At 38.1% G+C, this 27,834-nt stretch overlaps 2 protein-coding genes across 2 annotated transcripts; both read left to right on the forward strand.

Annotated features, from left to right (window-relative positions):
• The first annotated feature begins 11,813 nt into the window (after positions 1-11,813).
• Positions 11,814-27,759, forward strand: LOC108095943. The gene is made up of 3 exons (XM_017197279.1): positions 11,814-12,207; positions 21,138-21,378; positions 25,992-27,759. Exons 2-3 carry the CDS (start codon positions 21,192-21,194, stop codon positions 26,609-26,611), a joined length of 807 nt encoding a protein of 268 aa, XP_017052768.1. The 5' UTR covers positions 11,814-12,207; positions 21,138-21,191; the 3' UTR covers positions 26,612-27,759.
• LOC108095942 lies at positions 23,481-24,610 on the forward strand. Its single transcript, XM_017197278.2, has one exon. The coding sequence runs from the start codon at positions 23,536-23,538 to the stop codon at positions 24,550-24,552; it is 1,017 nt and encodes a 338-aa protein (XP_017052767.1). The 5' UTR covers positions 23,481-23,535; the 3' UTR covers positions 24,553-24,610.
• Positions 27,760-27,834: the final 75 nt, after the last annotated feature.

The raw sequence follows: 27,834 nt of genomic DNA on the forward strand, positions 1-27,834 counted from the left end.
TTCTCATTTGTCATGTGCGTGTGTTAGAGAGTATCTGTGGGACTAAGTCGTAGACTTTCCCCGCTTTAATTGCATTCGATTAGCCAAATTACTGTGGCTTAAATATGGGAATGAACGTTGATTATATTTGTCTAAAATGTGTTTTGAAAGCGATTGGTATACGCTTTTGCAAAACTTTGATGGGTATAATTATGTATTATTAATTAATAAACTGTACAGCAATTTCAAAAAATTAAATTTATAAAAAACTTTAAATTTCTTTAAAGGTATTAAGTTTCTTAATTTAATTTTAATTTTATTGAAATGGTCTGGCCTAAATAGTCGAATAAATCACGACTTCTGTGGTTGGGGCAGACATACTTAACATCAAATTGCTGTCAATGACTTGGGGACAGGACTCGTGTCTTTCTTTTTTGCCTTTCTTACCTGGTGGCTTAGAATTTCAGCTATGGAACATAAAGGAAATTACCATTTAACGAAGCGAAACATAAACAAGTCGTGCGTTATATGCAATGAATATTCGATTAGCCAAAAGAGTTTCGGGCCAATCGATTTGTAGAGGTGTAAGACAGCAAGAGGTAAGCAATTGCATACAAATTAATTTAATAATTGCCAAGATGGCCAAATTGGGAACAGTTTTTTGACATTTTTGATTATTTTATTGTTAAAATCAAAGCAATAAATTTAATGGAATTTTCTGTGCATTTTTTCGTGGGAAATTATATAAAGAGGAGAACTTAATAATCATCGGTCGAAAAGTAAGTATGAAAAAAAAAATGTATTTTAAGTTAATCATAACAATAAAAGCATATGTATACAAATATTTCGGTGAATGGTTATGTTAATTTTTGTGGGAACTCAAATAAATAAAGGTAAAATATTCACCATAAAATACAAATTGATATTTTAACAGCCTTACTAACCAGCAAGGATGAGTCATTTGTCCAATGGGTTAAGTATATATCATCATGTCGTAGTTAAGACCTTCGGGTCGCTCTTTGAACTTTCGGCAGTCGCGTGGCTCAGGAACGAGTCATTCAGTTGCACTCTTGGGTGACTCAAACACGTCGGGACTATCGGAAGACAGCTTGAATATTAACTAGGGGAAAAGGTAACAGAACGTTCTATCCCGCATCGAAAGGTTTTGGGTCAGGCACTCGTCTTGGCGGAAGTCAGGGAGTCAGTCAGTCAGGCACGCGCTGAGTTCGAGTCTTTTGATTTAACCGATCGGTGCTAGATCAGGCCATATAATTGGTGGAAATAGCGGTAACATCGGAATTACCCTGCTTCTTTAAACATATTCGAATAATTGTTCCAAATAAAGTAGGTTTTGGATAAGAAATTATTTAAAATTGGCTAACAAATATTAGTTCAATCTTATAGTAAATATACTATGTTTGATTTAATCCTTTGATTTTTCGCATAATATTTTATTGTTAAAAAAAGTTATACTCTTGATTAACATAGTGGAGTGAAACAGAGTAATAAGATTTCATTAAATTTTTTTTTCTCTGCTCAACGGTTGCTCCACTTTGCTTGAATTCCATTAGAGGCTTCCCTTGTTGTTCCTTATTGTTTTGGCCGAGAGCAATCCCACGCCTATAAAACGTAAGCGAGACCCCAGCACGAGTCAAATGTCGTATTTCATTAGACTCAACTCATGTTAACGCAGCGGTGTCTTGGGTCCTCAATATCCCCCACAGCCGATTCGAAACCAATATCCCAGTCAGCGCCAATAGAATTGTAAACACATCGGGCCAATGCGCCCACAAGAAAATAAAAAAAGGAGCGAAGCGGGAAAATCCAGAATTGAATTACATGAAAATGCTCGATGCGTTTGCGGAAAGGAAATCGTACAAACTGGTCATGAAAAATGCATCACTTGACCAGGGCGCAGACCATAAAACGTTTGCAGTCAGACGACGGCGACGACAACTTGGTAAGAACTTGGCCACAACTTGGCTTATGAACCGAACCGCAGTCGGAGTCTGGCTTTTTGTGGCTTTGCCTGGCAGACGACTGATCCTGTTCCCGGCCGGGTGATGAAAATGTACGACTTTGGCTCGAGGCGCTAAGTGAGCTTACAGAAAATATTTCACTTTTTATGGCAATGCGGATGGGTTAGGGTATATTTAGCTCTTGGGGGTGATTGTTGGTTTTGTGAAACAAAGGTGGCTAATACTAGCTTGTGGTATTAAAAGGCAATTTCGAATACCTAAATCAAAGAATCAATTTTTGAAATCTGTATAGTGTATGTTTTACAATTGGTTGTCTATTTACCGCAACTGAAATTATTTCAAAGCTTATTGCAATAAAATGACCTTTAAAATAAAACTTTAGTTTATACCAATATTAATTTAAACTAATAATAAGAAAAAGGTTTTTTATGAAGTGAGGAGGAGCTTGTTTACCTGCTTTTATTATTTAATTTTGGGATTGAGAAACTTTCGAATGAGCTAATGTTTTGTGGAACTTTATACCCTTACAGGTAATAGGTTCAAATCGCAAGTACAGGGTAACTAGTATTCTGTTCGGCCTCCTGCCATCTCATTTCTCTTATTTAGTTACAGTTCCACACACACCCAAAGAGAGCGAGAACGAGATACCTGAGCGGACGCCCCGGGGTCGCCTGGATCTTGGGACTTGGCCAAGACAATCCTCAAATCCTCAAAGCCCGGCCAACGATGATGACGACGACGACGACGACGATGGTGGTGACGACGACCAGCCGTCTAGGTGGTGCTAGCCTCTTGCCCTGGTGGTTGCGGTGGTGCTGGCCCCGGCCCACTCTGAAATCAATCGATTCGACATTATTATTAATTTTTCATAACTTCTGCGGCGGCCAGCGCCTGGCGGCCCTCTGTGTGCATTATGGCGCCCTCAAACCCCAGCTCCACGGCCATGTGAAACTAATCTATTTGTGCGGCAAAAAGGGCCGCCTGCCTAGTCGGACTCCAATCGCGGGGCTCATCCGCATCCTCGAGCCGCAGATGGTGCACTGGGAATATACTTCACTAAAGAAACTTATATATTTTTCATAGCTGGAAAATATAAATACTTACAACAAATTGAATAAACTACAGTATTAACAATTAAGAATAAAATACGATATTAACTATGTGATATATCATTCTCCAATCTTACTCAAGTACTTCTTAACATACAATTTTTGCATAAGACTCCTAATTGTTCCAAGTGTATTCTGAGCCTGGCGAGCGGACAGCCAAGCGTGTTATCTGCTATCGCTTCGCTTTGATCTTTCACCGCTTCTGCTTTGCATAATAAATTCGCTATCGATGAAAACTAACTTGCAACCCGATGCGCAGTGCCGGGATTTCCCGGCAATTTGTTTGCCTTTTGGCCATCGGCCGTTTAATTCGATTGCCAGCGCGATTTCGGCTTCGCCTTAACCATTTTATTACAATAGCATAATTATACCCTTGCAGAGCAAAAGGGTATTATAATTTCAGTCAGAAGTTTGCAACGCAGTGAAGGAGACACCTCAGACCCCATAAAGTATATATATTCTTGATCAGCATCACGAGCAGAATCGAAATATGTATGTACGTCTGTCCGTCTGTCCGTCTGTCCGTCTGTCCGTCTGTCCGTCTGTCCGTCTGTCCGTCTGTCCGTTTCCGCGCAAACTAGTCTCTCAGTTTTAAAGCTATCGTGCTGAAACTTTCCCAAAAGTTGTGTAGTTGTTGCACGCAGTATATATGTCGGAACGGGCCGGATCGGCCGACTATATCGGATAGCTCCAATACAAGAGAATGAAATAAAAAATTCTCACTCTATTGTTTTTCATCAGATCGACTTGAATTCTTCAAGATGGCGTTTTCTAACTGTTACTGAATTTCGGATTAAATTTGATCAAAATCGGATAACTCTATCATATAGCTGCCATAGGAGGGATCGAAAATTATATATAGAATTAATGGAAATAAATTGATAACATCGTTGTTTTTCATCAGACAAGTATAATTTTTGGAATATAGAGTGTTCTTACGACTCTTGAATTACGAGTTAAATTTGATCAAAATCGGACAACTATATCGACATATTTGATGACCGCAAGGGTATATAAGCTTCGGCTTGCCGAAGCTAGCTTCCTTTCTTGTTTTTTACTATGCTTAATGAGTTCTGCTTTGATTAGTTTTTCACATTGTTGTTGTCCGGGATCTCCTTCGTTGGGATCTCCTTCGTTGGGATCTCCTTCCTTTTTCGAACCCGCCCTCCTTCAATCTTCGCTGGCGGCAAAATTGATGTTTGTTGGGTGTTCGGACGCGGCTGGATACTCGATTTTAGCCAAGGCGAAGAGCCAGTTTAATGACTTCAGCTGGTCTCAGATTTCAAGTTGTTAGCATTACTTATTGAAATGTTTTAATTTAGCAATTGACTTTTATACGGCCTGGCGGCAATTGGCTATCATGTGCTTATATTGATCTGATAATTAGAATTTAACAAGGTGGCTGAAATATTATAAGTTTTCTATTTTTGACCATTTGTTAGATTAAATCTTTTACAAACTATAAGTAGGGCAACACCTACAAAACAAATGAGAATCTCAGTTCGTGGCAATACTCTTCTCAATTTTATAATTTTTTAATGAATATTTTATTAGTTAGTTTTTTTAATATTTGCCAGTTTCAACTAAAAATAATTATGGAAATAAAATTAATCCAAATTGCTAGTGCATATTGCTGATTTGATCGATCTAATAATTTTCGGCAAATATTCGAACAGATTTTGTTTTATTTCGAATTTAAAAATCCCGCTTTAATGCTTTTAGCCAAGTTTAGTAGCTTTTTGGCTCAAAGCTCTTGACGGAACTATGAGTACAAACAACTGAACTGCTTACAAACTGCTTTATCCCGCGAACTTTTTAAAATCTTTATTCAATATATTTTATTATGTAGGTATTTATATTAAACTACGCAATCTTCATTTTTATTAATTAACTTTCTCATCGGTCTCCTACAACCGCAGAGAATAAAGTTATTGTCGTAAATAAATCTTTAAAATTTATGATAAGATGATAAAAAAAAGATATTTGTATTTATACAGAAAGAGCTACTTATGAATCGTAAAACAAGTTTTTTTTTTCTATTTATAACATTCTCTGACGCATTTGTCAGTTTATGGGGTCTTGTATAAATATTATCATAATAAAGTTATAAGGCAGTTTTTAAAAAAACTTGAGCCAAAAATTAGTCATAGTTCAACTTCATTACTTAACACAACCATCTAGATTTTAAAAGCAGACAAATTTTAAACTTTTAAATATAAAATCAAAATAAAAGACATATTATTAAAGTAAAATTAAAAATTTTTTATAAAAATAATTTTTTTTACACAAATTTTTATAAAAATAATTTTTTTTACACAAATTTTTATAAAAATAATTTTTTTACACAAATTTTTATAAAAATAATTTTTTTAAAGTTTACAAATTTATACAAAAATTAAGTTGTCGCCAGACTTGGGAAAAAGGGTTGTCGGTGACAAAAACTATAAATGAAAATTGTATCATAAGATTTTTTGTTTGGCTGTCAGGTGTTCTGCAGCAGGTGCGTACTTTGTTTTCCATTGGCGAAAACGCTATCAAATTGTCGGTATCAGCGAGTTGTATGTGTATTTTTATGTGCTGATCCGCTGGGGGCCATCGGCACACACGCATTGTGTTTCAACATTTTGTTGGCGCGTGGCTTGCTTTTGTTTTCTCCCGCTTCCCACTCTGTATTTAGAACACCGTCTATATATAATGCAAATATTTTTGGCGGGGTTTCGCGGTTATATTGAAGAGGCCTTGACATTGGGCATGTGCGGAAAAACAACAAAGTCAACTACGGAGGAGAATAAATAATTACAAAAGTCACAAAAGAGGGAAACAACTTGTAGGACCTGATATTTTGAAAAAGTGAATTTATTATACTCTTGTAAATGGTTTGATTGTAATATATTTGTCTCAATGTAGTATATTATTATTATTGTTTAATATAATGTATTGAAAATTGTATTTTGACCCTGATGCTTAAATCAATAATTACAATCATAACTTCTTAAGTTTAAAAATTATGGAACTCTCTGCTAGGGTATGCAAATCTGGCACATGCCGGGAAAAAAAACCGGCAAATATAAAAAACGAGTACTCTGAGTACCGAGCGGTCGGCGCATGTTACTGTTATTGTTATTGTTACTCACTCAACCGCAGACGACACGCTTGCACACAGATACAGACACTCACGGTCAAGGCATTTGCAATTTCGATTCTCAGATTTTGCTAAAAATAAAACATCTCCCTGCTGACCGTCGTATCAATTGATAACCGCCTTAGTGCCGAGTAATTGTGTTTCTTTGTTACTCCGAGTCCAAAACAAAACAAACACGTGGTATTTTTGGCCAGCACGATCAGTTACACTAAATAACAAGAAAGGAAGCTAGCTTCGGCAAGCCGAAACTTATATACCCTTGCAGTCATCAAATATGTCGAACAAAATGCATAAAGGCTAAACAACATCGAAGCTATAACGATTTTTCTATTCATTTTCCATATTTCCGACTATAGATCATATGGGAGCTATATGATATAGTTGTCCGATTTTGATGAAATTTAATTCGTAATTTAAGAGTCGTAAGAAAACTCTATATTTCAAAAATCATACTTGTCTGATGAAAAACCACGATGTTATAATCTTACTTCCGTTATCTATATATATAAAAATGGAGACAAAATATGTGCGCAATCGCATCACATGAAAACGGCTTGACCGATTTGGCTGAAAATTGGTAGGGAGATAGCTTAGAACCAGAAGAAGGTTTAAGCATAAGAAAATTTTGGGAAAACCTTCTGGAAAAGTCGCTAGCGGCTCAACAGATGTACACAATGTTGTATGTAAAAAAAAAGATCATAGCTGCGTTGATTTTGTGTATCGATGAAGTCGGTAAAAAAATATTTAAACAAAAAATAGAGCGAGCTTAAACAATTTGAAATAATGCCTGCTGTTAGACGAATAGGAATTGGACGTGCAACATTGACTATTATGTTGTTAAATTGTGTTGACCAGCGAAGCGGGCACAGGACCTCTAGTTTCTATATAGATTTTTCGATCTTTCCTATGACAGCTATAAGATATAGTTGTCCGATTTTTATGAAACTTTTTTCTCAATATAAGAGTTGTTAAAAAACTTGATATTCAAAAAATCATGCTCATGGGATAAAAAACAACGATGTTATCAATTTATTTCTATTAATTCTGTATTCTGTATTTTTTGATCTCTCCTATGGCAGCTATACGATAGAGTTATCCGATTTTGATAAAATTTAATCCGAAATTCAATAGTAGTTAGAAAACGCCATCTGAAAGAATTCAAGTCGATCTGATCAAAAACAACGGCCTGAGAATTTTTTATTTCATTCTCTCGTATTGGAGCTATCCGATATAGTCGGCCGATCCGGCTCGTTCCGACTTATATACTGCGTGCAATAACTACACACCTTTTGGGAAAGTTTCAGCAAGATAGCTTTAAAACTGAGAGACTAGTTTGAAGAGAAACAGACAGACGGACAGACGGACAGACGGCCAGACGGACAGACGGACAGACGGACAGACGTACAGACTAGACTTCTGCATGAATGCATCCAAATCGACAAATGAATCACTTATTCTAAATGTGGGCACACTATTTTTTCTGCACAGTATATTTGGGTGTGAGTGAATAGGGTAGTATTGTCTGTTTTGATTGACAGTAGTCTCACTCATTCCATAGTTGTATAGCTGTTAATGAGGACAGCAAAATTGGTGTGCAGTAGTCAACGCACTGTACAGTCCCTGCAGTTCTGGCTGTCACCTGGTGTCTCGTGGCATTCAAGCAATCAATGTGTAGGAAAGGAAAAGGGATATTCCTAAGTTTCCCTCTCTTTCTCACTCTTATAATACGATTTCGTTGCTTGCACCCGACGGCGACCCGACTCCAAATTTGTCTTCTATTCTTTCGTTTTTCTAATTGCACTGTTGTCATTCTCCGTTAGAAACAAAAAATTGGTTTTCGGTGGAAAATATGGCTGAGGGGCGCTCGACTTATGTATACTCTTTTGATGCTAAAGTTCTTCATATATTAGGTATAATATATATATATAATCATATATATTAAATATATTTTATAAACATTATTTAATTTATTGAACCAAGATAACCATAACACAACATTGATTGCAAATATAGATATAATATAACTCGCGTGTCATATATGGTCGGTTATACCCAAAAAAGAAGGGTATACTAAAAGGGTGAAAAATAATATTGAACTGCTCATTCTTTTGCGTTGTGCGTTGACAATTAGTTGTGAAATTACTTAATTTGTGCAATGGGCAGCGGAATCGTTTAAAAATCATGTAAGTGTCGTTAAGATTACAAAAATATTATGTATTTTACTACAAACTTATTTAAATCTTTTTAGGATTCAGCCTGTGTGTACGAAAAATTCGTTTGAAAGGTAAGTTTGCTTTAAATTAAAAAAAGTAATACATATATAATATGTAATAATAAAAATATTTTTGTACCATAGATGGACGCAAAACAGCCGTTGTCCTGCAAATATTCCTCATAAATGGTAAACAAAAACTTTCTAATTTCATATTATTTATGTACTTATCCCTTATGTTACAAAATAAGATTTATTAATAAAAAAAAAAAAATAATATATATATATTGTTTTTCATATGAATTTGGGGATGACATTTCAGACATTGGCATAGATGATTTCACTAAGGGTGCCCTCGCAAAAGCCATCGATGACAACATCGCCTCTACGCCATCTACGATATCATCGATGTCTTATACGAATTTTCTGCATACAAAATTCGTATAAGCCATCGATGCCTCGCTCGATGACTCGGACAAAATGGTCATCGAGAGCGACATGCATGTCAAATCCTAGAATGCCATACAAAACTTTATATGAAGTGACATCAGTGCGACACCAGGTGCTACGGACACTGGCATCGGTGGGTCGTCGTCCATGTCATCGACGACAAGCCACTTTTGGAACTGCAGGGGTGTTTTGGTGTGCAGTTGACTTACTGTACAGTGAGTGAAACTTCATGACTGCTTCATACACACATATATGAATAGTTCTCGTGTGTATGTATGTCCGATTTAAAAATTGATTTGTTTTTTCGTTTTAAATGTATTTATATTTATTTATATATAAAATAAAGAAATTAGAAATTATTAATATTTAAATTTAAACTAATTATAATAATTATTTTATGTTATTAAAGAATCTATATTGAAGTTATTAATATTGAAATGAAGGAACAATATTTTGTTTACCATGTGGCAATTTTGGTCAGTTTTTCGGAACATACATTTTTGGCAACAGAAACTTACTGCACTCATCTGCACAGTTGTTCACAGTCAACATACAAGCTGTACAGCGTGTTTAAAAAAGGAAAAATATAGTACTCCTTACGAAGAGTACAACCATATACTGAACTCACACGAAGTGAGTACACTAAAAATGTTGTGCCATCTTCTTCTGACCTATAGAGTATACTGTACAGTAAAGAATGAGTGCAGTGTTTTTGAAGACACTACACTACTGTACAGATCTGTTATGCCACAAATGAGTGCATTCATGCAGAAGTCTAGTACAGACGTATTCTGATTCTACTCGTGATGCTGATCAAGAATATATATACTTTATGGGGTCTGAGGTGTCTCCTTCACTGCGTTGCAAACTTCTGACTGAAATTATAATACCCTTTTGCTCTGCAAGGGTATAAAAAGTGTTGACAAATAAATGTGTTAGCGATTTGATTGACTACCAAAGAATTGAATTTAATTCTGTGGTTTTTGCTTGAATTGCAAACGAAATAATGATTTATTTTATCCTTAATTAGTATTGGTAAGTGTGTTACTGGAGATAAGTTGGTATTTGAAAAAGGGGTAAAACCATAGATTTGTAATCTTTTAAATTTGTGTTAAAAATCTTTTTAAAATTATAACCGCATAGGCATGATGTTTTTCTTTTTAATGCTAAGATTAGTTTTGGTAGGGCTATCTCGGTCCTTAACTTATCAGTCCAGAGGCCCGTGCGTCTGACTCGTGTTCTTTGGGCTAAATTTGGCATTAGATTTGATTGCGTACTCTAATTTTATACGTTACACGCACAGCGTGATATTAAAGTATGTTTATGAAACTCTGACAATTGACGCAAAAGGCTGACCACGCCCCTTCGCTTTATGGCAATTAAATGACACTTTGGCAATGAATAAAAGAGGCGTCGGGGGGGATGGTGAAATTTGTGGGCGGGAAAATGCAAATTGCCAGACATGTGCGTGCTGGACTTTATGGTCTTGTTTCTTTTGTTTTACGCGACGTACACGTGTCGGCAATTGAAATAGGAAAGCGGCTATGGCCCAGACACCCACGAGCCCATTAAAATCACACATAAAGAACATGGAAAAAAACAAGGGGAAGCGCTTCCGGAAGGGAGATTTCAACGACCGTCGTCTCATGTGTTATGCTAATTTCACTTTTATTGTTCTCTGCCCGCCTTTTGCTGCCATTTTAGTCGGCAGCAGACGATTAAAGCCAAACAGGAAATCAGCCATCGTTCCCCGTTTACCGTTAGTGTCGCAGGCAGCGGCGAAAGCCAAAGGCCAATGAATTGCCTTTCCATTACGGCAACGGCAAGAAAGACCGAGCGAAAATATATCTTTAGAAACAGTAGGTTCTCGGGCGGTGAATAAAGTAATCTGTATAATTCCTGAGTTTATAAATTTTTAGAATAAATAATTTAATTAAGTTTAATTTAATAAGCTTAACATCAAAATATTTAATAAAGTGGTAATAACTTAATTTATCGTGGTAAACAATCTTGTTTTTGAAGTGTTCAAATACTTTCATTTTTTAAACAAGAAAATACAATATTATGAAATTTAGGTTCACGTAGATTTTATATTTTGAATTTTGCCTGTGTGTGTATGTATGTATATAAAGATAGCCGTCAGTGCAAGCACAACTCATTGAAACACACAAGCAGAGCAGAAGGAGAGGAAGCAAAAGCAATCGGCTGTAACAAAATTTCCGACACGTGCGACAAAATTGCCTTCCATGGGGAGGTGGAAATGCGAGGTGGTGGGGCAAGGCCCGAGGGTCCGGATTTAGGCAACCAGAAAGGCACGACCAAAACAAACCCGACCCAATCCCGAAAACCTACCCCTGGGGTTCCCCCGTTTTCTGGCAGTGTTCCTCAACATTGTTGCAGCAACATGTTTCGATCCATTGAGATGCGTTGGCGACTTTTAAGCGGATGTGTGTCAACCATTTTTGAGTGGTCCTATAAATAGTTTTATTTTGATGGATGCTTGAACATAAGTATGTACAAATAAATGCTTCGTCTGGCCGCGATATTTTAATTGGTACTGTTGTTTCTTCAGATAATGCCAGCGATTGTAATTTAGTGATTATTTTGCGTACAAAGGTCCAGTTTATAAAAAGTGACTAATCAGTTTCAACGTAGATGATTAAATCTTTCAGTGCAGGACGGAGAATTTAATAACACAAAATATTAACTTTTAAATATTTGGAATAATTTCTAAAATTATTATTACCAATCTTATTATTACATTTTTTTAACTAAGTTATAAATATTAAACTGTTTTTACTATTCATTATATTTTTTTTTTTTTTTAATAATTTTATTAACTATATTAAACATTCTCTGCCACTTTTGCCGGGTGAACGGCGGCTGAGCTGCCATTAAAACGTCGCTGGTTCGACGTACCACGTTCATTCTGCTTTGGACGGTCGAGGCGTTCGGAACACGGGTAGAAAACGGGAAAAGCGACGAAAGCTTCGAACACGAGCGTATACGTATTTTTCGCATTCACAATCGCGTATTCGCATATCCGTGTTTGCTGTTTGCCAGCGCGTGTGTACCACTGTGTGTGTGAGTGGGTGTAGTTGTGTTGGTGCGACGGCCACACGCGCAACGAAAGCGAAAGTTTTGTTTGGCGCGCGTGTTGCCATTGGCGTCTGCGAATTTGCCTCCACCTAGAATAGATTAAAAGCGTGTGAAAACAAATAAAAAAATCAAGTAAAAAAATAAGATAATGCTCATTATTCCCAATGAGGCTGCATTAAATTAAGGGAATCTAGAGCGGAAGAAACACGACATCAACATCATTCCTGCAAATACCCGGTAAGTCGGCAGGCCTCGAGAAAAGGTTGCCCATAAATCTCCCGGCATTAGCATTAGCATTTGTGTGCCACACGTGCGGCGCGAAATAATAATACGAAAAAAAAGAAAATTGCACTTGACAGCCGACATTCGATGCTGAAAGCTCTCCTTCCAACTAGAGAGGCTGCCTCTGTTTTCTGTTTTCTTTTTTTTGGCCCTCGAGAATGCCAGATTTTTTCATGCTTGCCTCACCTTCTGAAGGACGAATTTAGGTCAGGATCCTTGGGACTTATCACATGACTCATGCCACGGCCTTTGGCCTTTTGTTGACTCTTCCACCGCTTGCAACTGCATTTTGGCGGAGCCACATGGCGTATGCGCAATATTGATTTCTTGTTTTACTCTTTATTTTATTTGAAGTGGTTAAACTTTTAAAGTAAGCAGGGTAGAAATCTTAACATAAGCGAGGCAAAGAAAGCCACATGTCAATAAGTATAAAGGTGTTTGGATAAGTTGAAAGCCCCCAATGTCAGGCTTCTACAAATGTATTTCCATAATTTATATTCCCTTGGTTTCGGGAACTTTTATTGTTTACACAATCCCAGTCGCACTCAATTTTTTCACAAGCAAAAAGTGTAAGCTAAATAAAACAAAAACTTTGCTTGCCTTGGTAAAGCAATAAAGCCCTTTATTTATTTCTTCGCTGTCGAGTTCCAAGAACTAAGATATAAAGAACTTCCTTCCTTTAGTTAAATGGTCTTTGGTTTTCCCTCAGTCGTAAACCCGTAAGAAAGCGTGTGAAAGAATTTTTTCAAATAAAATAAAATAGAAGTAGAGCGATTGTTTTTGGCCAGTTTTGCAGCACTTTTTTACGGCGTTCTGAAAAGAAGCGATGGCTCAGCTAAAGTGAATCAAGCTGTGACTCCCACAATTGACAGCTGTTTGTTTATTTATTTATATTCTTACTGTGAAACCAATGCATTTGTTTAACTAAGATTTTTGGGCCTGGCAAGATGTTGTCTGAAAAGGGGCCTGAATTTTAAGTGGTGCTTAAGGGAAAAAAAATCAATGATTTCCTATTGACAGTGGAAAATTATTTTAACGGTTCACATATTGCTTATGCTCATTGTCATTATAGGAACATTATTTTTTATTTTTCTAAAAATTCTTGTTAATTTTGTCTTGGGCCTTTAGCGAACAGGAAGTTACCAAAACCCTGTGTGCACATTAAACAGGTACCTTCCATATCTATATCTCCGATAGGTAACTCTTGCGCGTGTTCGGGGGCCGCTCCATTCATGACACCCCATGACGCCCATAATCGTAGATTTATCATTTTTGCTCGAACGCGCGCCCCGCATTACAACTACAAACAAAGCAGTAAAAAGAATAAAGAAAAAAATGCGCGACCCATCCGATATATAAATATAAACAAACAACAACACGGGTCGGGGAAAAATATACGAAGCTGATATGCGGATCGTTCGGTTTGGCCCCAAATGTGGAGAAAAGAGAGCGCGCGCAGCTTGAACGGAGCAACACGTGCGCCGTTAATTCAATAAAAAAATATATACACAAAAAATAATAAATAATAGCTGCAAAAAAAGAAGAGCAAGAGCAACTCTCACACTCACACTTCGCTGTATTCTCTAGGCCACTGGGCGTGTGGGAAAGACAAAGATAGAGCTATAGCATAAAAGTTCATTAACGGCATGTGAGCTTTCCTCCGTGTGTTTGTGTGGTTTGTGTGTTCATTGTTTTTGTTCGACTCTCTCGAGGCTTGTGTTTTAGATTAAGTGGAGAGCGGCTTTTATCTCTCTAGCGCTTACTTGCCTAAGTACACTGCTAAAAATTCGATCAGACTAAGAGCATTTGGGTTTTTAACTTCAATGTTTATGAAAAAATTAAAAATTTATATAATTACAATGTTTTCTAATTAACAAAACAAAAAAGTTTTTAGTCACTTTAAAAAATGCCTTTATGAAATGTCAAGAAATAAAGAACAATTCGATTATTTTTTGATGTGTGAAACCCAAGTTTATTGCTCGTTTTTGTTGATTTTTCTCTCTTGTCTAGTCGCTTTGCTCGTGTCTATGAAATTATCGCCAAGTGGACTGCCGCTGCCGGTTTCTCAGTCACCGCCGACTGCGATTGAATGACAAAGTCTTCTTTGTTTTTGCGTGTGTTTTTCGGTTTTAATTTATGCAGGCAACTACAAAATTAATTCTCTTTTTCGCTTGGCTTTTGGTCATGTCGTTTGGCATCTGTCTGTGTTTGGCCGCACGTGTGCGCCGATTTGCGCCTGTGCTTGTGGGGGGCTTTATTTTAAACTGTAACGTCTGTAAATACTAACGGCTTCTGTGGGTGCCCCATGAATGCCAAATGTGAAACACGAGACGCCATAACAATAAAAAATTGCCTAATTTCCTATGGTATAATTAATTCGGCAAATGGCAAATTAAGGGGATCACACTGTGAGATCCACTAAGATTTATTCAAATCCTATGGCATAAATTTACGGTTTCCGGTGGGAACTTAATGGTTATAAATAGAACAAACATTTTTGTTCAGCTTCAGTGGGGTATATATGTACATATGTATAGGAACACACCCAAGTTCGTTTAACTATGTATGTCTCTAGATGTATGACGTATACGCAATGTTTACCAAATTATTTGGTTGACATCGGAATTTCCCGTGATTACCGGTAGCTAGGTTACATAACTCTAGCACAAAGTTATTAAAACGACAGGTACATTCAAACACAATTAAAGTTAAACTGGACAAACTAATGGAATCTCATACATTTTTTATATTTTGCATGGGAAATAATATAGTTGCTTTCTTTAGTCTAATTAACACAAAACTAATGTCACAAAGTAAATTGGAAAAACTTAAATTTTTATCAATATAGAGACATATAAATTATTAAAACAATAAATGAAAATGTATTTTACTTTTGGTAATATTTTTAAATATTTTTCGGTGTGTTAGCTATCAACAGAAGTGGCCTCTTGAACAGTCCTACGACAGCTGTTTGCACTTGGCCAACTGGATGGCCGGCAACTGGACAAACACTTCGTTCGTTACCGAGCAATATAGCTAATTGCTGACCCAATAACGAGAGACACACGACGCCTTAATAAAAATAAATGTAACCGTAAATGAGTGCACGCGCCATTATTTGTGTTGGGAAAAACTCGTTTCAGGAAAAGTAAACCGACCTTCCCCATTCCCCATACTCCATTGCCGATATCTATATCCATATTTCCCTCCTATAAACGAGCCACACGTGCGGCTAAGACAAGCAATATGCGCTCAATGGCTGTTGGCATCTATTGTTTTTCCTTCTCCCGTTTCGCTATACATATATTTTTTGCTCGTTTTATGACCACATTAGCGAATTATATTTCACTGCCAGTCAAAGCGTAGAGGCACAGACTAAGCAGACATAAATTAAACAAAGGCGAGGCTTTCGGGGGCTTGGGCCAACACGCGCTGCTTCTGGTTTCTTTTGGTAATTCTCTTCTCTTTGTTTTTTGGGGATGCCCCTTAGACGATTGCTGTCGGTGAACTGTTTTGGCCAGTCTTTTGTAATGACAACTTGGGGTCAGACTGGACGGCTAACTTCAAAAAGAGTTGATTTCCGACTGACAAATAAGTCAAGACTGATCCTCCATTGTCTGCATGTTTTTTAGTCTGAATCTCATGCTTGTGTGATTCTGGTTTCCTGAAGAGATTAATTGCCAACGATAATGTTTTCAAGCATAATTGCGCTTATGTATCAATTGACCTTTATCTGCTTTATGAGATCGTTGAAAGCAAAAGGAATTATGTTGCCAGAAACACAAAAACTTTTCCCCGAGAAAACCCATTTGTTCTTTTTGTAAAGAAGTTTTTCTTTGCATCGCCCTGTTGCTTGGCAAACCGAGACACACGTGCCCTCAAAAGTGATTAATTAATGGTAATTGTTGTGCTTAACATTTTTATGACGTGCCAGAGAAACGAGCCGAACAGAATTATTGCTGACAAAATGTCAAACACTCCTGAAAGCCAAAATTTATGTTCTCGAATCATTAAATTCATGCAAAATCGAGCTGAACAATAGATGGGCTCTGTCTATTCTACCCACGATCCAATTAGCCGTCACAACCGAACGTAATAAAAGGCGAACAATAAAGTTGGAGATATTCCGACAGACAGTTTAAATTTCAAACATTATCTCTGGTTTCGATATGCAAAAAACCATGGCGGTCTATTAATTAGTGACGCACGACCTGTATCAATCACATTCACGTTTTATGTTTTCGGCAGATCTGGTTTCGCCTTGTGGGCTAAACAATAATATTTTTTATAGCCTTAAGCATTCAGACGTTTAACTAATTAGGTTGTTGATTTATTTTTGTTGAGCTGGTAATGGATCTTAATAAAATAGTATTAAAAAATCATAAAAAGAATTTTTGCAAGTGAAATATATATTTTATTAATTTTTATACCCTTGCAGAGCAAAAGGGTATTATAATTTCAGTCAGAAGTTTCCAACGCAGTGAAGGAGACACCTCAGACCCCATAAAGTATATATATTCTTGATCAGCATCACGAGCAGAATCGAAATATAGCTGTACGTCTGTCCGTCTGTCCGTCTGTCCGTCTGTCCGTCTGTCCATCTGTCCGTCTGTCCGTCTGTCCGTTTCCGCGCAAACTAGTCTCTCAGTTTTAAAGCTATCGTGCTGAAACTTTCCCAAAAGTTGTGTAGTTGTTGCACGCAGTATATAAGTCGGAACGGGCCGGATCGGCCGACTATATCGGATAGCTCCAATACAAGAGAATGAAATTAAAAATTTTCACTCTGTTGTTTTTGATCAGATCGACTTGAATTCTTCAAGATGGCGTTTTCTAACTGTAATTGAATTGCGGATTAAATTTGAACAAAATCGGATAACTCTATCATATAGCTGCCATAGAAGGGATCAAAAAATATATATAGAATTAATGGAAATAAATTGATAGCATCGTTTTTTTTATCCCACGAGCATGATTTTTTGAATATGAAGTTTTTTAACAACCCTTATATTGAGAAAAAAGTTTCATAAAAATCGGACAACTATATCTTATAGCTGCCATAGGAAAGATCGAAAAATCTATATAGAAATAACGGAAATAAAATTATAACATCGTTGGTTTTTATTTGATAAGCATGATTTTTGAAATTTAAAGTTTTCTAACGACTCTTGAATTACGAATTAAATTTGACAAAAATCGGACAACTATATCATATAGCTCCCATCTATAGTCGAAAATGAATAGAAAAATCGTCTTAGCTTCGATGTTGTTTAGCCTTTATGTATTTTTTTCGACATATTTGATGACTGCAAGGGTATATAAGCTTCGGCTTGCCGAAGCTAGCTTCCTTTCTTGTTTAGATCGCTTTTAACAATTGTGAAAAACGTTAGAAAAATGTTGTCATTTTTTGCACTCTCATTCCCCCCACGGCAGATGGCAAGCCCATTTTTGTTATTTTTTATTTAACTATAACCGTATCTAAATACAATTATGACGCATTTTGATTGCCTTTTGGTTGATTTTTAGTTTGTTTAGTTTCTGTTGTCCCTGTTGCTGTCTGGCTTTCTGGCGCATGTGCTGAGATAAGAACAGAAATTAGCACTTTGATGACTTGACTTGCCCATGGGGTAACATGGTCACTTTTGCACTGGTCGCAAATAAGCAATAAAAATTCAACAACCGAACGGAAAATACCCTGGATATTTTGTTAACCTGAACATTTGAAAAAGTGAAAAAAATAAATTTGTTCATTTTTATTTCATTATTTATATTTAATAAAAAAACTCAAGCTGCAGCTACTTTTGTACTATTTATTTACCTACTGAATGTACCCGTTGGTAAAATAAAGAGGGGTAAAAGCTAATAAATACGCAAATCTCGGGTAAACATAGTCGATGTAAACACTAATTGTAAGAAACAGTCATAAAGTACACATGCTGCGGAAAATTCTATTCGCAAATTTGGATGGGACTTTTATTTGCTCACAACGTCTTCAAAATGTCGGCGCGTGTAAAGTTGTGAGATAAGGTCAAAATTAGTGGAATTCCCCATAGAGATTAGAGGCCCACGGGCGTGACTGTAATTGGAAAGGGAAACTTAATATAACACAGTAGGCTGGCAAAATATTAAGTATACGCCCCGGAGGACCGTGAGTTTTATTACCTGTGCTTGCCAGCACTTGTAAGCTCAGCTGCTTGGGAAACTGTTTATCTTAATAAAAGACGAATCGTTTGGGTTATGAATATTTTAAGTTATATTTTGGTTAATGCAGTAACTGTAAGATGATGGAGGAAAACATTTAGAAAGATGAGACCCCAGTGAAATTTAAAACGCTTTCTGGGCACACAAACAAGTGAGGGCAAAGCTATAGCTCAGGGAAATACGTGATGGCTTACATATGTTTTTGGCCACACAGAAAATGACTTCGAGAAATCTTTTGTGCAAAGAAATAAGTGAGGCTTCGAAAAGGGTTATATTTATTAAGAACAGGACGGAAAAAAGAGTTACAAATATATACAAAACCATGAAGTAAATTTTACTTAGATATTTTTCTTTGTGTACTCATGTCTGGGCTAATGTTAAGGGAGTGCTGCTTCTCAAGTGAACAATGAGGGGCACTGTAGAGCCCGCAGCGTTTAGCGTTACGCATGACAAATAACTTTCAAAACGGCAACGCCTTTGCAGACGAGCACACGCGTACTTGTAAGATAAAAAAAAACAGTTCCCTGAACTCCAATTTCTTGTCGGACACGTTGACAATATTTGGCTGGGTCTTGTCTCTCTGATGTAGCCGCCGGTCACAACAGTCTGCCGCGCAAATTAAAAAAAAAAAAAATACAGGGAATCCAAAAGAACCAACTGAAAAGAGAAAATCAAATTTCCCTTCCGTTTCGTTGGCGTGCGAAAAGTCATTGCCATAAGCAGATTCCTTTGTTTTGTTTTTACTTCTTGCTTTGACAGCTGACAACAGTGCGTGTGTTTTTTTTTGTTGTTTCCTCCTTTTTTGTGGCGTGTCGTGTTAAACAATTATTGGCTAATTTGTAGGCACGCAGTGGGAAATCTCATCAAAGTTACTTGATTGACTTGACCCCCAACCTGCAGGTGGCAGAGCTACAGGTGTTTGTGCCGAAACGTGTCTCAAATTGTTGCCCAATCCCCGTTTAGATACTAAATCTGCTCTACGCTTTAAGCGCTGTACATTTACTTTGCTCCTGGCTTTTCCGCAAGAAGATCTCCTTTTTCCCTAGAGATTTCTTATCACTCTTACCACCCTGCAACATTTTTCGTTTTAGGCTCGCACGCGCCGCATTAAATTTGCCACTGGGGCAATTCGTTGAGGCTTAGTATTTGTTACGCACATTTTGGTCTTTTGTTACAGACATTTTCCCGGCCGCCACTTAAAGCATAAACTTGCACGATGGCTGCACAGGGAAAATAATATTTCTATTTAGATGAAGTGTTGATTATGAAGGATATCATCCATCAAAAATTTTTTTTTTTTTAAGTAACTATGGGTATATCTACCCCTGTTTTTATATATAATGTATTAAAGAAAAGAAAATATTCCTTAATTGATGGGAACCTTTTTCTCAGTGAACTGAGCAATCGCCTCATCTCGGATCAGCCTTAGAAGCTTTAACTATCGGATGACGGATAAGGCATAAATAATGAAAAGTAATTTCAGCCCATATTGGCGCATTGACATCGGCCTGAAAACGAGCGGCAAGAGGGCGAGAGGAAGGGAGGTTGTGAAAGCCTTAGCACCCACAAGTATTTTAAATATTGCGGGCTGGGGCCAATGGAACTGGAGGACAGGTTGGCGAAATGCCGTCAGGGGCCACAAACATTTCATCATCGTCGCAAGCGCTTTTACCAAATGTAATTACACTCAAGAGATACACGTGCCGCCAACAGCCTGCCGTTCCTTGGGCGTTTTCAATTTGAATTTGACTGCCGACAGGCGGGGCTCATCTTCCCTCATCTCCTGTCAGCCGAACGAGCGAACCACTTGAGCAATTTCGCGTGCCCATCAATATTCCGGCCCACCCCCGCAAAACTCGCTTTAAGTTTGTTTACCTTTGGCGATGGATGGTCGTTAGCCAGGATTTGGAACCCACCTAATGAGCTTTGGTCGGCGGTCGGGTGCGTCATCTTAAATTCCCTTTCGGTGTCAAGGTTGCTCCAAAATGTCAACTCGGAGATCGAAGGCGACTTGCACTTGGGGCTCTGAACTCGGTTCGAGTGATTTATGTAGTTATAATGGCTGAGTCTGCCAGATCTGGGATAAGACGATTACTTTGTGAACTAGATTTGCCGGGTTTTAAGCAAACAATTTTTTGGGATTAGTAAAAAAGTGAGATGTCAACAAGGGTAAGAAAATAGAGATTGACTAACTTATAATAATGGCAAAAGAGAGTGAAAAAATTTGCCTAAGTTATGCACTTTAAAAGGAACTTAAGCTTACTTGAACATTTGACCTTCAGCATAAGCAAATTCCCAAAAATTATTTTGCATGACTAAAATCTTTTGAAATTCCCATTGTACGAGCCGAACAATGCGATGCTAGCAAACTTCCGCTCTCGGTTCTTATCGCCACCGAAATAAACACAATTTACGACCGCCGCACATCCTGACCCTTCTTAATGCCCACAAAATGTGCTCGGTGCTCTGCAGAAAGCGACTGCAAGTGGCGGCCAGCACACAAATTGCTCCAAGTTAAACGAACTCGAAAGAATTCGCTTTCTTTGTATTTGATTGTCTCATTTTATTTCGTTTACTGTCCGGCGCGTGCAGCTCGGTGGCTTAATTATGCACCGAGACGTTCCGTTCAATCAATTAATCAATGCGGCGGCTAATTAATTTGTGCTTTTATTTGCATTTGCTTTCAGTGTGAACACACGCTGCCAAAAAAAAACAACAACAACAAAAGACGAACCAAAAAGATGGCGCCCACCATATGTTCGGAGAAGAAGCAGTTGCGCGAAACGAGGCGACATCATGGCGTGGCCACAGCCGCCATTTCATCCTCCACCGCTGCCACCGCATCCTCCAGTTCCTCCTCCTCGTCATCAACCGCAGGATCCACATCTGCAGCTGCCGCCACACAAGCCAGTTCGGTGCTTAACTTTGGTGAGTAAACATATGCAGTGAGAAGTTGAAAATAAATTAATTTTGTTCAAAAAATACTTTAAAAATGTTTTAAATTCGAGAGAAGTAAAAATTATATTTAAAAAGTTTAAATGGATACATATTAAAACTGAAAATCAATTTAAACATCAGTCAGTCACTATCTAGTAATTCGATTTGTTCAGTTCTAGTAGTCTGTGGTGGGCGCACGCGGCGTATACGTAACATTGCTTTACACATTCATTGCAATCTCCGCCTTGTCCCTTGCACTTTTTCCTCTTATTGAAAGCATCCCCTGCTGATTTGCTGTTGCGACTGCTACTGCTGCTGCGTTTCCCAGCTTTTTAGCTGCCCAGTTGCCAATTGCTTGGCTCACATTACTCGGTCATGTTTAATTAATTTATGTAAACTCGGCCACCCCCTCCGGGCACTGGGAACTGAGCTCTGGCCTCGTTGGCCACTTCCTCATTGCCATAACATATGTGCGGCTCGACGAGAGAACTCGGATGCACGTGCCCCGGTCGATGGGTTCGCACTGGGTTCTTCACGTGTTGGCCTCCGGTGTTCTATTGCTCCACGGAAGGCACGCGAGTTTGGGGTTATGCCACAACAATTTGCGTCAGCAATTGGCTCCAGCTGCTCTTCCGCCTGCGTTGGGTGTTGGGTAAGACACACTCGGTTCGCAAATCTGGCCGACACATTTATATAAGCGAAATGGATATGAGCTGTGTGGGTGGGGAAAAGGTGGCAGTCGAAAAAGGAAGGCAATTTATCAGGTATCCGAAATAGAACATTTCTTACTTAAGTGGTTGAATAAGAATACTCCCTTTTTGACATTATATATGTGTAATAATGTATTGACTTCAAAGAAGAGTGTTAGGTAACCATTGAAGTTACAATTAAATTGATGGTGCCTTTTACTGATAGTTTGAAACTCCATTGGAGCTCTCTTCTTAGAAACCTTTACACAGCACAAGCAAACGAACCTAAATGATTACTCATTACCAGAGTAAAGTTTTACGAAATTTACCTAGATTTTTTCCAAGAAAGATTTCACAAGCACACGATAACAGGGGCGTCGGATCGGGGGGCCTTCCACATAAGTGTGTGTCATAACCTCCAGCGTTGTTTTTGCCGCTGTGCCACTTTTGCCGGAGCTTTATTTACATGTTTTGCACATTTGCTCCGCTTGCTTTTAGCCAAGCTGGCTGATTTTTTTTTTCGTTTTGTTGCTGACTTTATTGGTGGCATTTTCAATGTGAATTCATTGAAAGCACCGCTGTTGTTGTTGCTGTCGTTGTAGCCTTTTTATTTGTGCTCGTTGCTGCCTGCTAATTTGCAGCAACACATAAAAATAAACCGAAAGAAATACACCGACACACGTCTAAAATAAAAATGGGTGTGACGAGGCCACGTGCAAGCCTCCCGGCGACATCCCCCCTTTTCGCTGCTTTCACTGGGAAGGCGTTGGTAGAACAGGGCGTGGCCCAAGGGGGTTGGAGTGTTGGCCAATGCCCTCGCCCTCTGCCTTCGGCCGAGGTGTTTAAAATTTTATTTTCAAGCGTCACCGGTGACTAATTCACCGAGAACGAAACGAGGCACGTGCAATCGCACTGCGATGACGAGGCCACAAGCAAAACAGCAAAAACATAAGTTCACTTAAAACAATGAAAGAAAAAAAAATACATTTTTTTAAAAAGGAATTTAATGTTAAGAGCTGACTAAGCTCTTCATATTAAATATTGGATAATTTATGCTATATATATTATAATATTTTTTTTTACGACAGCGTAAACTAATTTTATAACCAATTACCTCCAGACGTGCAGCCGATTTCCGGAACTTATGAAGTAGTCTGTTTACTTTGATAAATTCATGACGGAATTTTTGCTTTCGTGTAGCTACTGTGCAATGCGATTGCAAGTCAAAATAACAACCACAAAGTAAGTTATCTTCCGGAAAGTTAAGGGTTTTGTTTTGCAGTGAAAAAAAAGCCTTACTTGTTCACAACATTTTCGTTTAATGAGGAAATAGAAAAAATAGTGGGATCGTTTGCTTGGTTGTTATTTTTTTACGTTACGACCTTAGTAGGTTCAATTGTCTTTGAAGTTAAACACACGAAAATATATTTCACAACAGAAAAAAAATTATTACCGAATCATGGAATTGGAAATGGTAGAAAGTTTAAAAATCATGCACAATTGCGCCAAACTGCATTTGGACCAGATCGATCCCATAACCCGGACTTTGAAATGCAGAAGTCTTGAGATTTTTGATGTCGACGAAGATGTTAGTTTCTCTGATGTCGAGGAAGAGGAGCAAATGGAGCTGTCTGTCTACGAAGACGAACCAGACTCTCAAGATCGAGCATTATTGGCTGTCCATGATATAGACTGTCTGATCCGACAGATCGAGCTTATGCAGTTGGCCATTAGAAACAGGCAAGTTAAGGAAAGTAGCGAAAAAATCAGCGAAGAACCGGTTGAACAATCGTTTGAAATAAAGACAAAGGCTCAAATTCAGTGCTTGGATCTGGAAAATCTGGAAACAGCACTTGAAGTCAGGGTAAATCCAACAACCAAGCAGCCCAAGTTTCCACCATTGACCTGCGATGATTTACTGGAAGCAAGAAGCCTCGTCAAAGCGCATAATTGCATTCAACAAGAAATAGACCATATTGTCTGCAGATACCAACAACTACGGAAAATCAGTAGGCAAATGCGCAGAAACCTTCACTGCATGGGACTTGAATTAAAAGACTTAAGCTCCAAAGTGCAAGGACACCTCGAGTGGATCCGAGAAGTTGGCAAAGAGTTGAATGTTTGTAAGGAGAGGTACGACTATCTGATGAAGGCCAAGGTGTCCAAACTGGAGGCCAGGAAAACCTGTAAGGTTCATGCCGAAAGATTGACCAGATTCAATGCAGCCTATCTGACCAAAAGTAAACTGCGTCGGGAAATCATTGAGTTCAGCGAGGAGGTCAACGATCTAGTGCTCCTCATGGGTGAACTGCACCAAGAACTGCATCGAAGCATGGCTCTTTTCGAAACTCAACGCACCAACGAGCAGGAAAATCCAACCGAATTCCTGATTTCCACAGCCGTGGCAGGCAGTCTGTCCGATATGTTCCGTGAATCAGCCGAAAAGCTTAAGCCCTCCGATAAAATCCAAAAATAATGCAAAAGTTGATTAGGAAATATTGGTGGAGAAAATAAATAAATCACGTCCATTGGTATTCCAAAATTTTTTTTAATTTACAGACCCAAATTTTACTAGAAACTGAAATATAAAATGATGTGGGGAAGATGATTACCTTTGAAATATTTAACATTCTAATTACAGCAAATAAATACAGCAAATTGGTATTCCAAAATTTTTTTTAATTTACAGACCCAAATTTTACTAGAAATTGAAATATAAAATGATGTGGGGAAGGTGATTACCTTTGAAAAATTTAACATTCTAAATACAGCAAATAGTTTCCAAATGTAATTTTTCCTTACCTCTGCTAGGAAATTCCAACCATCTTAGCCTTGATACGTAAACAATTTTCCTCCATTTCGCTTCCCCATTGTCGTGAGGCGTCATCAGCTGGCCGTCGCCTTCGCGGAGCCACTCTCACGTTTCGCTGCACTGGGGCCGTGGTGCAGCACAAGCTCTATTTGCTGAAAGCAGGGCACACTCGGCTCCAGTTGGACCCGAGCGGTTTCAGGGTGTGTGCAGTGCCATGTGCAGCGTTAACTGCAGGCGGCGCGTCATCAATCCGACCCTGACCATAGACACACTCGCGGAATCGGCGATTGGGTGTCGTTTCTGCGGCGGAAATGGGAGCTGTTGTGCAGGTGCACTTTCAAAAATAATACAACACAAAAAAATTAATAAAAAATATATATATAACCATTTTTATCGTTTGCCATTATACAACTGGATTAATAAATAACACTAAATAAAGTAATTTTAATAAAGTATTTTAGTTTATTTTTTTTACTGCTACATAAATTCAGTTGTATTTTTTCAAGTGTTCTGCCTTCGTGACTCCTACAGCTGATGATTGCAAATAAGCATTGCAAAAGCGTAGCGATTGCAAATTGATGCGAAACGCGTTGTTGTCGTCGTTGGAACGCTTAACCCTGGAGCTGGTCACGTTTTTTGCCCACACGCGATGGCCACATTTACATGAAAGAAACCCACACATAAGCATTGGCTAGCTAACACTAAGACTTTGTCATAGATCGCGACATCGATTGACAACCGACTGATAAGCGTAGCACTTGACCACTCGACTGCACCGTGGGCATCGCGGTAAAGTGCTGAGCTCTCTACTTTTTTTTTTAAATAAATCGGAAAACCAGTTTAATTTTAGACCTCATTTTTATTCCATTATTGTGTTGCCAATCATCACAAATCGCTGATATTCCATAATATTATTACAAAGTATAAAAAGAGGTTTGTGAATGTAGTTCACATAATACAAAGTATGCATTCGAAAAAAATTTAACTAATAAGCAAAAATATAGTACACCAAACTAGGTTAAATATAACAAAAAAAAATTGTGAGTCACTTATTCTTTGTTCATGACTAAACTCTTTTGCTTTTGTCTCGTTTTTCATTGCAGTGGCCAAGGGTTCGATGAACTCGTCGAGTCGTCGACGCGCGGTGAGATTTCAAAGGAAACCGCCGCATGTCCTGACCCGAGGGGTGTCCTCCTCCACGGACACGAGCAGCGGGGTGGAGACGGAGATGGAGATGGAGGGGGACTCCGGGCAGGGGATGCAGCTGGAGGGGAACAGCTACTCGGATGACAGGATCCAATTTCTGCCGCAACAGCCACATTCCAGCAGCGATGACAACATCAAGACAGTATTACAGCCGACATCGGCCAGTGGATATAGTAGCAAACACAATCGATCGGCGGGGGCCAAAAACTGTGATCAGGATCAGGTGCCAAACCAGGTGAGCGTCGACGACGGCGACAGTGGGTACGAGTACAGTCAGGATCCGGTAAAGGAGCAACACCTTTACCACCAAAACAGCGAGGGTCTTCTGTCCATTGCCATCAAGACCATCAAGCTGGTGCAGCGCAACAAGCTGCTTCAGAAGCGACTGGCCCAGCTCCAGCTGGAGACCTCGGAGTTCATTGCCTCGGTGCTGGCCAACCCGGAGAACCGCCACTTCCGGGAGAAAATCTCGCCCAAGGCGGAGGCCAAGGTCAGCAACATGCTGCTCCGCCACTGAACGGCCGATTTTCTTTTTGATCTGGAAAAACCGAAACAAAAGTTACCCTTTCCTGGACGTGGGAGAGTGTTGAAATTTGAAACCGAAATGCAGTTTTTAGGGAATATTATTTACCTAGAGATGGAATACATTCAGCACAAGCTAGTTAGCAACATGTTGCAGCAACATTGAAAGACCGTAAAATAATATTGCCTACTTATGGGCTGCGCAGGCAAAATGCCTCACAAAATGGAAAATTTAGGTAAAACCATATCGAAATATAACATATATTTTTTAAATTATGTATCCGCCCGAACTTCTAGTTGGTAATGCAACTTAATTACCTTCCCAAAATTCCACAACATAAATTTTGTTAATTTATTATTAGCAAAAACATTTCCAACTGAAATTTAGGCTAAAATATATTTTTATTTTATTTATTTAAATATTATACCCATTTTTTATACAAGTAATAAATTATCAAAAATTTAAATTTCCATCACAAAAAAGGTAAACACATTTTTTCCACGCCCAGAGAAACCATTTTTAGGGAACTTTGTTTCGGAAAATTCGTACTGATTAACTTTATGAAAAATGCATCAAAGCTTAACAATTTAAATATACAACATACATACAAAATCGCTATGCTAACATTTACAAAAGAAAACATATTTATATAAATCCAAAAGTCCAAAAGTGTATCTGTAGTCGTTAAGTATAATACATTTTATGTTTTACAGTTTCTACACTCAAGAATTAATTTATAATAAATCTAACTACTACATATATCTAGATAAACAAACCAGGCATAATCAATGAAACCCTACGACGCTTTTCGCTTTATACAACAAATAGTTATAGTGTAACTTGATTGACATGCAAAGCAATTGGTTTAAAAAAAAATACGTAAATCATTTCGGTCTGAAGTAATGAAACCGAAAACTTTTAATAAATATGCCTAAGTATCTATGAACTATCAAAATGCTACTAAGCAAAGCAAATCAAAGCAAAACCAAAATGTAATTACCCTCAAAAACAAATCTTTCCAATTCTAAAACTTTTAATCAACTCAACGTAACTGGCATTTCCACAAATTAAAAAAAAAAATATCAACTCATAAAATCCACCACAAAAGATTTCATCAATAAAATTAATAAGGATTAAACATATTTTGCGTTTACTTATTTCTCTTTTGGGGTTTCTTGACTCGAACGCAGTTTGAATAAAGCAAATAAGTCATGGCT

Source organism: Drosophila ficusphila, unplaced genomic scaffold (assembly GCF_018152265.1).
Source record: "Drosophila ficusphila isolate 14025-0441.05 unplaced genomic scaffold, ASM1815226v1 contig_791, whole genome shotgun sequence".
NCBI lineage: Eukaryota > Metazoa > Arthropoda > Insecta > Diptera > Drosophilidae > Drosophila > Drosophila ficusphila.